The sequence below is a fragment of the Mobula birostris genome, chromosome 10 (genome assembly GCF_030028105.1).
Source record: "Mobula birostris isolate sMobBir1 chromosome 10, sMobBir1.hap1, whole genome shotgun sequence".
In the NCBI taxonomy this organism is placed as follows: Eukaryota; Metazoa; Chordata; class Chondrichthyes; order Myliobatiformes; family Myliobatidae; genus Mobula; species Mobula birostris.
The window spans coordinates 98,656,949-98,674,827 of record NC_092379.1 but is presented as its reverse complement, the minus strand read 5'-3'; the positions used below and the strand labels follow the sequence as shown (position 1 = coordinate 98,674,827).

The window sequence follows — 17,879 nt, the reverse complement described above, 5'->3', positions numbered from 1 at the left end:
ATATTGAACTTTTGCAGCCAAGTTAACAAATTTCACGACACATGCCAGTGATAATAAACCTGATTCTGATTCTCATCACTTTTATAAACCTATTAGGCCTCCATCTGTGCCTCTCATAACTTTAGAAACTTCAAGTATGCTTCTCTTTATCCTCCATAACTGCAGAGAAAACAATCCAAGTCTGTATAACCTTTTGTTATCGCACATGTCGTCCAATCCAAGCAACATCCTCACCAATGCCTCAACCTACTTCCTATAATGGGGCAATCAGAACATAATACAATACTCTAGATGTGGCCTAACTAGTTTTACAAAGCTGGAACTTTACTTCCCGACTCTTGAACTCAATTCTTCAACTAAGGCCAAGTACTTTATATGCCTTCTTTTCCACACTATCAGCCTGAGTAGCCATTTTCAGTGAGTTATGGATTTGGACCCTGAGATCCTCGACACATCAACACTGTTAAAATACTTGCCATTAACAGAGTGCTTTCCTTTAACATTTGATCTTCCAAAGTGCAACATTGCACATTTGACCAGGTTATGCTCCATCTGCCATTTCTTTACTCATATCTGAAACTGATCCATATCCCACTGTATCCTTTGTCAGTCTTCTATGCTATCCACAACACTTTCTTTGTATTGTCTAAACTTACTAACACACATCTATGTTTTCATCCACATCATTTACTCATATCATAAACAGCAAAGGTCCTAGTATGTATCCCTATGAACAACAATAGTCACAGGCCTCCAACCAGAGGTCCTACCAACAACTACCTTGTCTTCCATGGGAGACAATTCTGAATCCAAACAGCCCATTCAAGCATTTTAATCTTCTGGATGAGCCTCTCATATGGGACCTTGTCAAATACATTATTAATATCCTCACCTTCACCAGTCGCCTTGCTAAAAACATCAAAAAAAATTTAATTGAGTTTCAAATCTCTGTAATTCTGCAATGAGGGTCTGGATCCTGAAATAAGTGTTTATTTCTCATCTGTGTGCATTCCAGGAACATTATGAACTAGGGTAGGCTTGATCATAGAATCACACAATTAAATAATATTTTGAAAACCTGAAAAGTTAAAAAAAAAATTATACATTTGTGCAATACACATTGGGAATGTAATGGAATGCCTTCTTCTTGTCTGGAGAATGTGGCATTCCATTACCAGTCTGGTCAGATGCAGGTCCAACAATCCTTAAAGCTCTGTGCCATGCATGACAAATGATTGCCATACCATTCACCACCTTAAATCTTCAGACCCACTCTAAACCACTTAGAAGGTGTGTTGCAGCAATTTGCCAAGGCTTCTTCTGCAAATGCTGGTAATCTTGAGCAACACACAATCCTGATGAATGGTCCTGGCCTGAAAAATTGATTGTTCATTTCTCTCCATAGATATTGCCTAACCTGCTGAGTTCCTCCAGTACTTTGCAAGGCTTTTTTTGTATTTCCCAAACTATGATCTCTACTGCCTAAAAGGACCAATATAAGAAACTATTTGCTCCAGTTTGTTTCTTTGTTCAGTATAAGCAAATACATGAACGTGACAAAAAACAAAATATCCTATTTATATAGGTCTTAAAATAGGATCAGCTTTTGGAAATGTTATTCCACTTTCTTATGCATAAACTGGTAACCAGAACTTGATAGACAATGCAACAATGGGAATGTCTGTAGGTTTATCTGAGTCCTGAGTACAAAATTCATACACATCACACAGATTGTCTTTATACCAACAGACCAGGATTGATCAGCACAAATATATGGTCCCAAGATATCCCCCAAGCTATTTTCATACTCACTCATGTTTACTAATGTTTATAGAAGGTTGATTATGTTCAGACACTTGGAAACTCATTCGAACACATATGTCTTTATAATCCTGATTCCGTCTCTCAAAGTCTTCCACGTGAGCAGCAAGGTGAGAATTCACAATGCAGAAACTTGTGTTGTGAAAGACAAAACGAACTGCCACTCCGCCTTTGTTTCCCTGAGAATTTAGACACCCACATCAATTAATGCCACGTACAGAATGTACAGCATTGTGAAAAATGTAAATGCATAGAATAATGTAATGAATATGTTTTAAAGTAGCAGTATGCATTGAATTAGTTAGTCTCTTAGTCTAATATTGTTCTCCAAATTATTGATTTTTTTTTGTGTGGATAGGCATTCTTTGTAAAACAGGAACTTGTTTTTATTGAAATGCTGAGAAACAAACTATTCCAGCTGTAGAAAAGTTAACACATTGCACAATGTATGCTGTTGATAGTAAATCTGATTCTGAAAAGAGAGATTGTGACACTCTAGGTGTGTCTCCCCAATACGGTGTCAACTATTACTTACCATTTTTCCCATAATTCCTGTTCCTACAGACTCAGCTTCCACATCTTTTATGCGCTTTACGTGCTCCTTTTTCACGAAAACAATCAACATCATTCCAACTAATCGAACCAGCTTCAACTAAAACAGAAGAAACTTCATCAAAATACAGCTTTCATTTATGAGAACCTCTGAATCACATCACCAAAACAAAGGAAGCTGGGTGTGGAAACAAATACACAAGTTATTCTTTTATTTTTCATTTATTCCCTATCATGCAAGATCATTCTCCAACTACTAGAGCAGCTCCGTGATTTGCTCCAGACTCTTGAGCAGCCAGAACCTGGTGAGATGTGGCAAATGCAAGAAAACACATTCTTCAATTTTATATCCAAATGTGCAAAAGACAAAATACGGAAGCATAGTGCACTGAGGAAGATAGTCATATGTTTCAAGAAGACAGCAACTGATAGGTGGGGTGGGTGGGCACAAGGCAGATAAAATCCAACACAGGAAATTGCAAATGAGAGAGGCACTTTATGCTAGAGGGAACAATTCTAAATGGATACAGTAACAGATCTGAGAGTGAGAAGGGGCAGTGCAACACCGGTATAAAGATCCTTGGAAGTGCAGGATAAGTTGAGGAAGCACTAATAAAAAACATATAGGACCTTGAGTTTTACAAATGTAAGCACAAACACTTGCACTGTGAAAGATAAACTGCTAATCTGCCTTTATTACCTTGAGAATTTAGACACCCATATCAATGCTCAAGATACAATTGTGTTCAGTTCTGGACACCATACTTTGTAAAATATTTGAAGTTATAAGGTGTTTACAAAAAATATTTACAACCACGATTCTGCAAGTTCTTAGACCATAAGAAACACTCACAACACGCCGAAGGAACTCAGCAGGTCGGGCAGCATCCGTGGAAAAGATCGGTTGACGTTTCGGGCCGGAACCCTTCGTCAGGACTGTAGAGGGACTTCAACTTTTCAACTCTGCTTCCCACTCCCACTCAGATATATCCATCCATGGCCTCCTCTACTGCCATGATGAGGCTAAACTCAGGTCGGAGGAGCAACACCTCATATACCGTCTAGGTAGTCTCCAGCCCCTTGGTACCTAGACGGTATATGAGGTGTTGCTCCTCCAACCTGAGTTTAGCCTCATCATGGCAGTAGAGGAGGCCATGTATGGACATATCTGAATGGGAGTGGGAAGCAGAGTTGAAGACCCTCTACGGTCCTGACAAAGGGTTCTGGCCCGAAATGTTGACTGATCTTTTCCATGGATGCTGCCCGATCTGCTGAGTTCCTCCAGCGTGTTGTGAGTGTTGCTTTGACCCCAGCATCTGCAGATTATTTTGTGTCTTAGACCATAAGAACAGACTAGAGGAGATGGCATTGTTCTCCTTTAAAGGCTGGAGGTTGAGACGGTATCTGGTAAAAGAATTTAAAATCATGATTCGCCGACAACCTGCACGTAGAGCAGGGGTTCCCAACCTGGGGTCTATGGACCCCTTGTTTAACGGCATTGGTCCATCGTATAAAAAAGCTTGGGAACCCAAGAGATTGTTCCTTTTGGCAGAAGGTCTAAACCAGGTGACATTACATGAGGTTAGTTGGCAGAAGTAAGGGGCATGAAAAGAAAATCTTCTACAACTAATCGTTAAAACCTGGAAAGCACTGCCATCGGTATTAGTGGAGTCAGATTTAATCAGAGTTGTATCTTAAAGAATTTACAGACATAATGTTCAAGTTGAAGTTTATTGTCACCTGACTGTACATAATATACAACCAAATGAAACAACATTCCCCCAGAGCACAGTGCATCCACAAAACTTTATCATACACAGCATGTAAAACAAAATATTACCACAGCTAAGTTAATAAATTACAATCCAAAGTGAATGTAATGTACAGCATAGGCAAACAGTTCATTGTCCTAGTGACAGGGTATTCATTAGTCTCACTGCCTGAGGGAAGAAGCAGTTACCCGGTCTGGTGGTCCTTGTCCTGATGCTCCTGTACCTCCCTGCTGACAGTAACAGTTCAAAGCAATTGCAGGACGTGTTAGGAATCTTCAACAATGCCTCAGGCCCTTTGTATACAACACTCCCGATATGTGTCACAAATTTTTTGGGGGGGAGGTGAAAGGAAAACCCCACTGATCCTCTTGGCAAGATGAACAGTGAATAGAAGAGGTGGGGGAATGGGACCAACTGGATTGCTCTTCTATAGAACTAAGATCTTGACAAACCAAAGGGCCTCAATCCATGCTGAAAATTTCCTGTAATTTTTTTTTGCTTATTTATGTATATTCATTGTCTTACTATTGATAAAAATATAACAGAGATTGAAATAATAAGTTTACCGTCCTGGATATTGTTGGCAGGGACGACCTACCAGGTGTGAGCCACGGTGGCAGGGCCTCTGGCACTGAGTCTGACCCAGTGGTGCAGAAGGGTGGGACGGAGAACAGGAGAGCTGTCGTCATTGGACACTCTATAGTCAGGGGAGCAGACAAGAGATTTTGTGGACGTGAGAAGGAGACCCGCATGGTTTGTTGCCTCCCAGGTGCCAGGGTCCGGGATGTCTCTGACCGGGTGCACGACATCCTGGTACGAGAGGGAAAGCAACCAGAAGTCGTGATACATGTTGGTACCAACGACATAGGCAGGAAGAGGGATGAGGTCCTGAAGAGTGAGTTTTGGGAACCAGGCAGAAGGCTGAAGAACAGGACCTCAAGTGTGGCATTCTCAGGATTGTTTCCAGTGCTAAGTGACAGTGATGGTAAGAATTGGAGGAGAGGGCAGTTGAATGCGTGGCTGAGGAGTTGGTGCAGGGAGCAGGGTTTTAGATTTTTGGATCATTGGGATCTCTTCTGGGGAAGGTGGGACCTGTACAGATTGGATGGGTTGCACCTGAACTCGAGGGGGAGCAACATCCTTGCAGGTAGGTTTGCTAGCATGGTTCGAGAGGGATTGCAAGGGGGATGGGACCTGGAGCGATAGAGCAGTGAAAGAAGTGCATGGAGTAAAGCCAGATCTAACATATAGAGAGGCTTTGAGGAAAGAGAAGCAGAATAAACGGTGTACAGACAGTAAGGTAGGAGGGCTAAAGTGTGTGTACCTCAATGCAAGAAGCATCAGGAACAAAGGTGATGAACTGAGAGCTTGGATACATACATGGAATTACGATGTAGTGGCCATTACAGAGACTTGGCTGGCACCAGGGCAGGAACGGATTCTCAATACGCCTGGATTTCAGTGCTTTAAAAGGGATGGGGGGGGGAAGGGGAGGAGGGGTGGCATTACTGGTCAGGGATACTATTACAGCTACAGAAAGGGTGGGTAATGTAGCAGGATCCTCTTTTGAGTCAGTATGGGTGGAAGTCAGGAACAGGAAGGGACCAGTTACTCTATTGGGGGTACTCTATAGGTCCTCTGGTAGCAGCAGAAATACAGAGGAGCAGATTGGGAGGCAGATTTTGGAAAGGTGCAAAAATAACAGGGTTGTTATCATGGGTGACTTTAACTTCCCTAATATTGACTGGCACCTGATTAGTTCCAAGGATTTAGATGGGGCAGAGTTTGTTAAGTGTGTCCAGGACGGATTCCTGTCACGGTATGTTGACAGGCCGACCGGGGGAAAGCCATACTAGATCTAGTACTAGGTAACGAACCGGGTCAGGTCACAAATCTCTCAGTGGGTGAGCATCTGGGGGACAGTGACCACTGCTCCCTGGCCTTCAGCATTATCATGGAAAAGGATAGAATCAGAGAGGACAGGAAAATTTTTAATTGGGGAAGGGCAAATTATGAGGCTAAAAGGCTAGAACTTGTGGGTGTGAGTTGGGATGATGTTTTTGCAGGGAAATGTATTATGGACATGTGGTCGATATTTAGAGATCTCTGGCAGGATGTTAGGGACAAATTTGTCCCGGTGAGGAAGATAAAGAATGGTAAGGTGAAGGAACCATGGGTGACAAGTGAGGTGGAAAATCTAGTCAGCTGGAAGAAGGCAGCATACATTAAGTTTAGGAAGTAAGGATCAGATGGGTCTATTGAGTGTGACGAGAATACACATAAATTAAGAAGTTTGCTGGCCTGGGCTAGCACCAGTGGCATCAGCAGTTGGTCTGCCACCTGTCCTCAGGGGAGGGAGAGATAAGGAACAATGAAGCAGCATTTAGAGATGTTAATGAAGGAGCCATCAGTCTGGGTATTGTCAAGATCGGCTCCTCCTTTGAACCCTGAACTGTTTGAAGTGATGGACAGGCGACCTGGAGATGTGTAATGAAGGGACGGGAGAGAGAGCTGTCTAGAGTGGCTTCCCCTTTGAACCCTGAACTGTTTGAAGTGATGGACAGGCGATACCCCAGCAGGGGAATAAAAAGGAACAGGTTCGCTAAGGCAGGACACACACAACACCTGAGGTAATGAGACCCTGGAAGCGGTGCGCCTCTCACAAGTCGGTGGGAAGTACCGGGCCATAAACGCACAGGGTGGAAAGGTACGATCAGCGGGAACCCGGTGTGTGTCCACCCTCGCTTGGGTGCCGGGTTCACTGCAGAGGATCGACCGCATCTGGAGGAGGGGTCACAGTCGGTGACCTCAGGTGACATCACAAAGGACTCGCCTGAAAGCTGCTTGTGAGCAATATCGCAGGTCTGTGAGTGGAAACTGTTTTTGAATGATCATTTGTTCTCGTTCTCTCTCTCCTTCCCCCCACATTGTCCATCGCCATGGCAACGATTACTGCGAACTGAACTAAATTGGACTGAACTTTGCATCACTTTGAAATTGGTCATTTACCCTTAGACAACGATAGAGCTTGATTGATCCTGTTATCTTAATTCTGTGCACGTGTGTTTATCATTGCTGATACTGTTGCATTTATTATCCTTTCGATTACTGTGTTGCTTGTTTCTTTAATAAAACTTTCTTAGTTCTAGTAATCCAGACTCCAACTGAGTGATCCACTTCTGCTGGTTTGGCAACCCAGTTACGGGGTACGTAACATGAGGAATATAGGGAAGCAAGAAAGGAGCTTAAGAAAGGGCTGAGAAGAGCAAGAAGGGGGCATGAGAAGGCCTTGGCGAGTAGGGTAAAGGAAAACCCCAAGGCATTCTTCAATTATGTGAAGAACAAAAGGATGACAGGAGTGAAGGTAGGACCGATTAGAGATAAAGGTGGGAAGATATGCCTGGAGGCTGTGGAAGTGAGTGAGGTCCTCTATGAATACTTCTCTTCGGTATTCACCAATGAGAGGGAACTTGATGACAGTGAGGACAATATGAGTGAGGTTGATGTTCTGGAGCATGTTGATATTAAGGCAGAGGAGGTGTTGGAGTTGTTAAAATACATTAGGACGGATAAGTCCCCGGGGCCTAATGGAATATTCCCCAGGCTGCTCCACGAGATGAGGGAAGAGATTGCTGAGCCTCTGGCTAGGATCTTTATGTCCTCGTTGTTCATGGGAATAGTACCGGAGGATTGGAGGGAGGCGAATGTTGTCCCCGTGTGCAAAAAAGGTAGTAAGCATAGTCCGGGTAATTATAGACCAGTGAGCCTTACGTCTGTGGTGGGAAAGCTGTTGGAAAAGATTCTTAGAGATAGGATCTCTGGGCATTTACAGAATCATGGTCTGATCAGGGACAGTCAGCATGGCTTCGTGAAGGGCAGATCATGTCTAACAAGCCTGACAGAGTTCTTTGAGGAGGTGACCAGGCATATAGATGAGGGTAGTGCAGTGGATGTGATCTATATGGATTTTAATAAGGCATTTGACAAGGTTCCACACGGTAGGCTTATCAGAAAGTCAGAAGGCATAGGATCCAGGGAAGTTTGGCAAGGTGGATTTAGAATTGGCTTGCCTGCAGAAGGCAGAGGGTCGTGGTGGAGGGAGTACATTCAGATTGGAGGATTGTGACTAGTGGTGTCCCACACGGATCTGTTCTGGGACCTCTATTTTTCGTGATTTTTATTAACGACCTGGATGTGGGGGTAGAAGGGTGGGTTGGCAAGTTTGCAGACGACACAATGGTTGGTGGTGTTGTAGATAGCGTAGAGGATTGTCGAAGATTGCAGAGAGACATTGATAGGATGCAGAAGTGGGCTGAGAAGAAGCAGATGGAGTTCAACCCAGAGAACTGTGAGGTGGTACACTTTGGAAGGATAAGCTCCAAGGCAGAGTACAAAGAAAATGGCAGGATACTTGGTAATGTGGAGGAGCAGAGGGACCTGGGGATACATGTCCACAGATCCCTGAAAGTTGCCTCACAGGTGGATAGGGTAGTTAAGAAAGGATGGGGTGTTGGCTTTCATAAGTCGAGGGACAGAGATTAAGAGTCGCAATGTGATGATGCAGCTCTATAAAACTCTGGTTAGGCCACACTTGGAGTACTGTGTCCAGTTCTGGTCACCTCACTATAGGAAGGATGTGGAAGCATTGGAAAGGGTACAGAGGAGATTTACCAGGATGCTGCCTAGTTTAGAGAGTATGCATTATGATCAGAGATTAAGGCAGCTAGGGCTTAACTCTTTGGAGAGAAGGAGGATGAGAGGAGACATGATAGAGGTGTACAAGATATTAAGAGGAATAGATAGAGTGGATAGCCAGCGCCTCTTCCCCAGGGCACCACTGTTCAATACAAGAGGACATGGCTTTAAGGTAAGGGGTGGGATGTTCAAGGGGGATATTAGAGGAAGGTTTTTTACTCAGAGAGTGGTTGGTGCGTGGAATGCACTGCCTGAGTCAGTGGTGGAGGCAGATACACTAGTGAAGTTTAAGAGACTACTAGGCAGGTATATGGAGGAATTTAAGGTGGGGGGTTATATGGGAGGCAGGGTTTGAGGGTCGGCACAACATTGTGGGCCGAAGGGCCTGTAATGTGCTGTACTATTCTACGTTCTATGAAATAAATAAGGCATTTTAGAAACCTGTTCAAAAATTATGAATATTAATCTCTTTAACAAATCAAAAATAACATTTCTAAAGAGTATTGTTATTTTACCTCATAAGACATGAGAAATGTGAATTTTTATTATGATTTGGGTTTGAAGAATCAAGGGGCAGCACTGCATGCTGAGTGCCAACAAAATTTTTAGGCACATATCCCATAGGCTCGTCACCCCCAAGCAGAGCATCACCTCTGAGTCAGACAACAAACCATCAGGATTTCCAAATAATTGGATAGTGGATTATCAGAACTTTACCATATTTACTTTCAAAATTTACAATACATAGACATCAAATTTTATTTAGGTTTGTGGAGGTGTTCACTTACTTTGCTATATTTACATTTAGGATGCAAACTTCTTTCTGTAGCATTCAACCATTCCTGCTCTTTGTAAGAGTCAAAGTAAAAGAAGGCTTCAGTACTTAGATCCAACTCCTGAAAGCTGAAAATCAAGTAATTCAAGTGAACACCCCAAAAATCTATTGAAAGTAAAAATAATTTTTTGAAAGTTTCAAAAAGGATTATAATAATTTAGTTAGACATCTCTTACCCCAGACAGTACACATCAGGTGGGTGTGTATCAGTAGCCAACCAGGAATCCAGACTACAATCTGGAGACTGTCCATTTACATTCCAGGTCCCAACAAAAAACCTTAAGCCAGATAACCATTCATAAAATTCTTTATCAAAATTTACAATTAACTTCCTATAATCAGAATTTGACATTTTTCTCCAAAATGAGCAATTATGTTCACATACATTGAGAGTTATCACAGCTAAATCCACAGGTATTAAGTGTGGCTGGGATGCCAAAATCCTGAATTATATTAAAGCAGAAGACTTAAAATCCATTGCTGAACAGATTAAAAGGATTTGATTTTTTAAATCTTATTCACATACACACAAATACACAAGTAAAATATATTATCAATATATTATATATTCATAGGCACAATATCTATCAACTACTGTGGTGGCATTGGTACAAATGCTGGAACCCCATAAGAGCTGTGCCAGACTTATCTACATCTTGAGAGAAACTATCAAGGGAAAAACAACTCTAGAACAGTATCTCAAGGAGAGGGAATAAAAATCATACATGCATTGAATTAGTTCAAAACAGGGGTTTCAATAGCTTCTACATGGGAAAATATAATGCAAAAGTTTAGAAAGAATTGAAGATCAGGAGCCTAATTTATTTACCTAATTGGTAAATAAATTTTGCTTGGGGCATAGAACATAGATCTTTTAAAAAAGAAATGAGAAGAAATTGAAGAGTACTACAAAATTTGCAAATTCCTGTGAAAACCCAAGACCAATGCTTAGTCAGTGAGAACACAACACCACAGAAAGAAATCAATGAATAACAGTAAGACCAATGTCCTTTGTAGCAAAATTTGACTGAAGATGTTCCATCAAATGGATTCAGGTAACTGGAGTTCAGATTTGTTTGATTATGATTTGTTACTTCCCAGATAAGAAACAGTGTACTCGAGTTCTTTGAATAAAATAAGCCTAAATGAAAATTGATAAAAATTGACGCACCATGGTGAATATTAGGGAAATTAAGTGTAATGATCAGTTTGGGAAGTGGGTCGAGGAGATACAAATTGTTTGCAAATGTGAGGTCAAGTACTTTGGAAAGTCCAAACCAGCGTAAGACTTAAATAGTAGGGCACTATGGAACGTTATTGTACAGAGGGATTTAGGAATACAAGCGCATAGTTTATTGGAAGTGGCATCTCATACACCGTGTGATGAAAAAGGTGTTTAGGACCCTGACCTTCACCAGTGAAGGCAGTGTGTGTAGGAATTAGGACACTACATTGCAATTGCACAAGTCATTAGTGAGGCCACACTTGGAACACTGAACAGTTTTGGACATCTTGTGAGATATCGTTAATCTGGAAAGAGTGCAGAAAAGATTTTTGAGATTGTTCCCTGGACTAAAGAACCTGACATTATGTGGTGGGGTTGGCTGGGCCAAGCCTTTATTCCTTGGAATAAAGAGGTGGCTTGATGGAACTGTTTAAAATTGTGCAAACACAGGTACGGTGGATCACAACAGTCTCATCCGCTAGAGTAGGGTCGCCCAAAACTAGGAGGCATAGGTTTAGCGTGAGTGGAAAGATTTAAAAGGGACTTGAGAGGCAACTTTTTCCACCACATAGGATGGTGAGTATATAGAATGAGCCACCATAGGAAGTAGTTGAGGCAAGTATAATAGTATCACTTAAGAAAGACATGGACCGGTAAATGGAGGGGCGAAGTTTAGAGGGCTTTGGGATGAATGCAGGAAGCTGGAACGAGTTGGTTTGGAACTACAGTCATCTTGGACTAGTTGGGCCAATGAAACTGCATTTCTGCTGTATTGCTTTCTAAGTAAACCCTGAATACTTGCTTTAACAGCCTTTGAATCCCATGTAATAAGGTAATTTGTACAGACCTAAAATCTTGAAAGTCCACAAATTCTTTTTCACGTTTTGTTAGGCAATGTTTAATCAGACCTTCTCTGGCTACCGATTGATTACTTGGTTCAAAAAGCTTCCGCATGGTGTTGGTTACTCTTGGTTGTCCATTCTTTGACCCATCTCTTTCAGTGGATAGCTTGCTACATTAAAAATACAAAGATAAATAAGCCATTCAGTGCTGTTTTAATAAGTAGATAGAAAACACACAATAGGGAAAAGCTGGTAGGAATCAGATCAATGACACACACAACCACTCATTAACTGTTAAGTTAATGCAAGTTTTTAAGTTATTGTCAATTGGGGATAGATTTTTTCCAATAACAGGCATCTTTAGTACTTCTTCACAGATGAACAAAATTACAAGGTTAATTTTTAAAAGTGTCCCAAGTTTAAGATAAATGAATTGAAGTCAGTCACGGAGCTTAGGAATTACTTTATTTGGATGCCATCTTGGAAAAAGTCAAGATTAAGCTCTTCAGGAGCTCAGGAAACTAAGAATTTCTGAAAAAGCTAACTAATCCCAAACCTAGAACAGGTGTGACAAATCACCCAAATGCCCTCTCCCACGATTATTCATCCAATTTCATTTGGATGGCAGAGTATGTGCTAGAGCTGTTTGCACTCTCTTTACTGTAACATGCTGTAAGGTTTCACTGATCATGTAATGGTTTCTCTGTAGCAGCAATGTTTGGGTTATGACTAGTGATAACGGGGTTTGGAATGCTGGGGCTATCCAATGAGAGAAATGTTGTCCTTTCTTGTAAGTCTGGAAGAGAGATTTTCGAGGTCTTTTGCCGGGGAGAGAAAATGCGAATGGAGAGGGTTGGCAGACCACGGGACGGAGTGGATTTGGGGCGAGGGTCCGAAGGTCAGCGACAACCAGAGGAGGTCAATGGTGGACGACTGACTTATCAGTGAGCTCCAACATTGTGCAATAGACTGTTTCATGAGAATGGGCCCTTTTACCTTTTTTTTGTTTTCTTTACTAACCATATAGTCGAAGTAAGAATTATAAAGCTCAATCGTTTAATCACATATTGTGTACTGTTTGTTATTTCGGAGTACTGATTTGTAACAGGGATTAGATCGCGCAGCATCCACCCAAACAAGACTTTGTAAGTCTGGCCGGGCTGGGAGCTAGCATCCCCTATATTAAGCCGCTAGCCAAAGCAAGAGTTACAATTGTGGGGACTATGTTCGAGATTGATTCCGTTGGATGCTGTGTGATTACCCTGAGCAATGAACCAGTGGAGCAGATATTTGTACTCCGGGTGAATTGTTAATTCCACTGTTGCGATTGTGGGTGGAGGTTTGATAAAATGGCTGGCGCAGCTCATTTCTGAGGAGTGAGGGGAAAGAGTGGTCAGATCTGGAATGTCTAATTAGTCCATGTCCCCTGGTGAAGAGTGAGAGTTCTGAGTTAGTATCCGCTCTTACTTTTCTGGCAAATAAATGGAAAAATCAGATTCAAAGTCCCAGCTATGGCAGGCTCCACTTATTCTCTGGAATAATGCCCACCCCTAAAGGGGAGGAGTATGAGGCTTGGGCGGAGCGGACCTCTCAGTTGTTAGATGAGTGGCAGTGCTCTAATGATGTAAGTGACAGGGATTGGTTAAAAGTTTGAATGGGTGAGCCGCTGACATTGTCAGAACTGTCAGGTTGCGGTATCCCGTAGCGACAGCTGTCAATTATCTGCAAGCACTGCACAATGCTTTTGGCCCGACAGAAAGCCCAACGGAGCTCATGGTGGGGTTTCAGAACATGTGTCAGGAGAAGGGGGAGAAGCTTTCTGCTTTTATTCTTCGGCTAGGGAGACAACTAAATTGCTTGCAGCGCAGAGGGGTCATTCAGGCATCTGAGGTGGATCAGTTAAGAGTGGACCAGAGGCCAGGGGCGCCCAGTCCCATGACCTGATTGCGTGGGGTCTCCGACAGTCTCGTAGGAAGCGCCCCCCTCCATCTTTTGTTGAGCTGATCAGAGAGGTACAGGAAGAGGAGAACGTGGCGGAGGTGCGGGAGGACTCCGTCAGCAGCGTACAGTCCTCAGTAGTGGTCCCCTGTGGTGAAGTGACCACAGATAGCCTACCCCGGGGAGCGGTAGAGGAGATTGTGGCAGAGTTGAGAACGGAGATATGTTGGCTGTTATCAGCAGGTGTGACCCCCCCCCCCCCCATATGATGGAGCTAATGGGGGGGGGCAGATTCCCCAAGGGGACGGATAATGCGGAGGGCTGCTGGCAGCAGCGTCACGCCAAAAGGAAAGTGAGACCCCGGGTACCTAAGCAGAGAGAGTGTTGTTGGGCAAACTCAAAGGAGACCCAGTGAGGGAACGGCCTGGTGTCTTTGGGGGAACACGTTCCCAGCAACGTGCTAAGGAACCCCCAAAAGTGAAAGGCCCAATTGTTATTTCGGAGTACTGATTTGTAACAGGGATCACATCACGCAGCATCCACCCAAACAAGATTTTGTAAGTCTGGCCGGGCTGGGAGCTAGCTGGGGTACTGGTGAGACCCGAATTGCAGAAGCCCTCAGTTGTACAGGCAAGTAGGATGGCGGTGATTGTCAGGAACACTATGAAGAGAGAAGTCACCTTCAAGCGGGGGATGACCCTGGCGCATCCATTCTTGGTGACGGTAATGTCTGGTGCCTCTGTGAGACACGCCGGGAGAAGCTATTAGAAAAAGGGGGAAAGTTGACCGCTGAGTCATTCAACTTTGGGAACTCCCTAGTTCCTGCAGATTGGAAGAGGAGGTTGGTAGAGATGATGTTGAAGCTGGAGGGTGTCTTTTCCCGACGAGTTTGATGTGGGTTGTTCCAGGGCACGTGTCACACTATCTGGGTGACTGAGGATACCCTGTTCAGAGAAAGGTTGTGGCGACTGGCCCCTATAGAAGTGGAGGACATTCGGCAGCATTTGTGTAAGTTGAAGGAAGCTGGGATCATCACCGAGTCCCAAAGACCCTACATCTCTCCAATAGTAGTGGCCCGAAGGAAGAACGGGAAGGTACAGGTGTGCGTGGACTATAGGACTCTGAACAGGCACACCTTCCCTGACCAGTATACTGTCCCCGAGGACTGAAGATGCGCTGGTCTGCCTGAGTGGTGCAGTGGTTCAGTGCGTTGGACTTGAGAGGTGGATATCACCAGATCCCCACGAGTGAGGCCGACAAAGAGAAAACGGCATTTATATTTCCCCTGGGATTTTTCCAGTTCGAAAGGATGCCCCAGAGCATCTCGGGAGGGCTCCTGCAACCTTCCAGCGGGTCATGGAGAAAACAGTGAGGGATACGAACTCGCTTGAGGTATTGGTATACAGGTTTCCCCCGCTATCCGAAGGTAGAGCGTTCCTATGAAACTGTTTGTAAGCCAAAATGGCGTAAAGCGAAGGAGCAATTACCATTAATTTATATGGGAAATTTTCCTGAGAGTTCCCAGACCCAAAAAATAACCTACCAAATCATACCAAATAGCACATAAAACCTAAAGTAACACTAACATATAGTAAAAGCAGGAATGATATGATAAATACACAGCCTATATAAAGTAGAAATAATGTATGTACTGTATCGTTTCACTTAACAGAATCGGGGAGTTTGAGCCAAATCAATTTGTCGAAAAAAAAAATCGGCATGTACACGCATGTGCATGTCACACATTCGCACATATGTGCACGCGCACGTCACACATGCGCACACACCTGCTCGTGCAAGGCTTCATGGTCATGGTAATCTTTCTCGGGGTAAACACAAGTTTAAAGCAAGCATCTTTTCTCATAAAAGCAAAATGTTGTAAAGAGAATATTCGGAAAGTGGGGGACACCTGTATCTGGATGACCTCATAGTATTTGGATACATCTTGGAAGAACATGAAGCGAGGCTGCTGAAGGTGCTGGGCCACCTGAAAGCTGAAGAGTTAAAACTTTCCCAGGATAAGTGCCAGTTCTGCAAAGCGTCTGTTAGCTATGTTGGGCACATAGTCTCACGGTATGGGTTAGCTACAGACCCAGCTAAGATCGAGGCAGTTACCACTTGGACAAGACCCCAGACCGTGACTGCTCTGCGCTCATTCCTCGGGTTCTGTGGTTACTATTGGAGGTTTGTGAAAAGTTACGCGAAAGTGAGTCACCCTTTGAATCAGCTTCTGTGCAGTTACCCTCCCTTGGGGAAGAAAGGGAAGGGGAATAAAGGACAGGGGGGTGGAGAGTATCTTAGCCCGTTGGAGCCCTTTGGACCGAGGTGGGATGCCAAATGTGAGGAGGCCTTTCAGTCGCTGAAGGAGCTGCTGACCCAAGCGCCGGTGCTGGCTTTTGCAGACCCCTGACTGCCATATGTACTGCACACGGACGCCAGCCGAGAGGGTTTGGGGGGTGTCCTGTATCAGGATCAGGGCTCTAGGTTGAGGCCCATTGTGTTTATCAGCCTGAGTCTGTTGCCCTCCGAGAAGAACAAGTTGGAATTTCTGGCATTGAAATGGGCGATGGTGGAGAAGCTGAGTGACTACCTCTACGGGGCCAACGTGAGACGTGTTGACGTGAGGACGGACAACAAACCCCTTTATATTCAGACCTCGGTGAAACCGGATGCCACAGGCCATCAGTGGTTGGCGGCGTTGTCTGCCTATGATTTCAGCCTGAAGTACCAACCGGGAAGCAGGAAAATTGATGCTGATGCTTTGTCCCAACGGGCGCATGAGGGGCCGGTCCAGGACAAGGAGTGGGAGACTGTTCCTGTCCCGGGGTAAAGGCCCTGTGTCAGTCTGCCATCACTGTGAAGGCAGAAGAAAAGGAGGGGCAGGAGCTAGTACTGGATCAATTAGGGGCTTCTGATGATGCCATCCCCTGAGCTTATTGTAACCTGACTGCTCTGAAGACAAATCAGCTGCCAGAAATAAGTTCTGGGGAAGTGGCTGCTGGACGTTTGGTGGTGGAAAAGACCTATGGATTATTCAGAGACCAGTTTTACTGGCCCCGAATGAAGTCGGAAGTTAAGGAATACTGCAAGTCCTGCATTCAATGCATACAGCGGAAGACAATGCCTACGCGGGCAGCTCCCTTGTCCCACCTGCAGAGTGTGGGGCCTCTGGACCTGGTGTGTATGGATTTCCTGTCAATAGAACCTGATGCCAGCAACACGGCGAATCTCTTAGTCATTACGGACCACTACACCAGATATGCTCAGGCTTTTCCTACCAAGGACTAGAGGACGTCTACGGTGGCAAAAGAGTTATGGGAGAAATATTTTGCTTATTATGGCCTTCCCAGGCGAATACACAGTGATCAGAGACGGGATTTCGTGAGCAAACTCATCCAGGAGTTACTGGGCATGCTTGGAGTCGAGAAGTCGAGGACCACGCCCTATCACCCGCAGGGTGATCCCCGGCCAGAGAGGTTTAATCGGACCTTGCTAGATATGCTTGGAACCCTGGAGATCAACAAGAAGAGCAGGTGGAGTCAACATATTAGGCATTTGGTTCACAGTTATAACTGTACACGAAATTAAGCTACTGGGTACTAGCCATATTATCTGATGTTTGGGCACGAGGCAAGGTTGCCCATTGACCTTTGTTTTGGGACTGACGAGGATAACTTACCACTGAAGATTTATCTGAAGTATGTGTCTGACATGAGAAGAGTGTTGAAAAGGGCTTATGAATTAGCTGAAGTCACGGCTGCCCAGCAGAATTAAGGGAATAAGAGGAGGTATGATCAAAAGGTGAGGTTCTCCAACTCCTGCCAGGAAACAGAGTCCTCATAAAGAATTTGGGGCTACCTGGAAACCATAAGTTGGCTGACTGCTGGGCGGCTACGCCCTGTGTGGCAGAGAGTCAGATGCCAAACCTACCAGTTTTCCGGGTGAAACCAGAGGATGGGAATGGGCCTGTCAAGATTCTCCATCTGAACCACCTGTTGCCCCTGGGTCAAGAGGTGCAGATAGACCCAGAGCCTGACTTATGTAAAAGGACTCTGTGGAAACACGGGGCGACTACCGGGCCCCCAACAGGTGAGGTAAGGCCGACCTCCACCCCTGAGAGGGATACTGATTCGAAGGATGAGGACCTGGATGTGTGGTATATGCTACCTTTCGCTAACTCCCCGTTGATTGAGGAAGAG

The 17,879-nt window shown here is 44.3% G+C and overlaps 1 protein-coding gene across 4 annotated transcripts in view; it reads right to left on the bottom strand.

The window, feature by feature from the left end:
• The window catches only part of ocrl (OCRL inositol polyphosphate-5-phosphatase), a 106,771-nt gene that overhangs the window by 42,467 nt on the left and 46,425 nt on the right, over positions 1 to 17,879 (bottom strand). For all 4 annotated transcript variants that reach the window (XR_011887553.1, XM_072270667.1, XM_072270668.1 and 1 more), the window contains 5 exons: positions 11,748 to 11,912; positions 9,852 to 9,953; positions 9,629 to 9,743; positions 2,357 to 2,473; positions 1,813 to 2,000 (listed from right to left, as the gene is read on the bottom strand). Coding sequence is in view for 3 of the 4 variants with exons in the window: in XM_072270667.1 (XP_072126768.1) it covers positions 1,813 to 2,000; positions 2,357 to 2,473; positions 9,629 to 9,743; positions 9,852 to 9,953; positions 11,748 to 11,912 (687 nt within the window). In the remaining variant the exon portion in view is untranslated. The remainder of the gene's footprint in view (positions 1 to 1,812; positions 2,001 to 2,356; positions 2,474 to 9,628; positions 9,744 to 9,851; positions 9,954 to 11,747; positions 11,913 to 17,879) is intronic.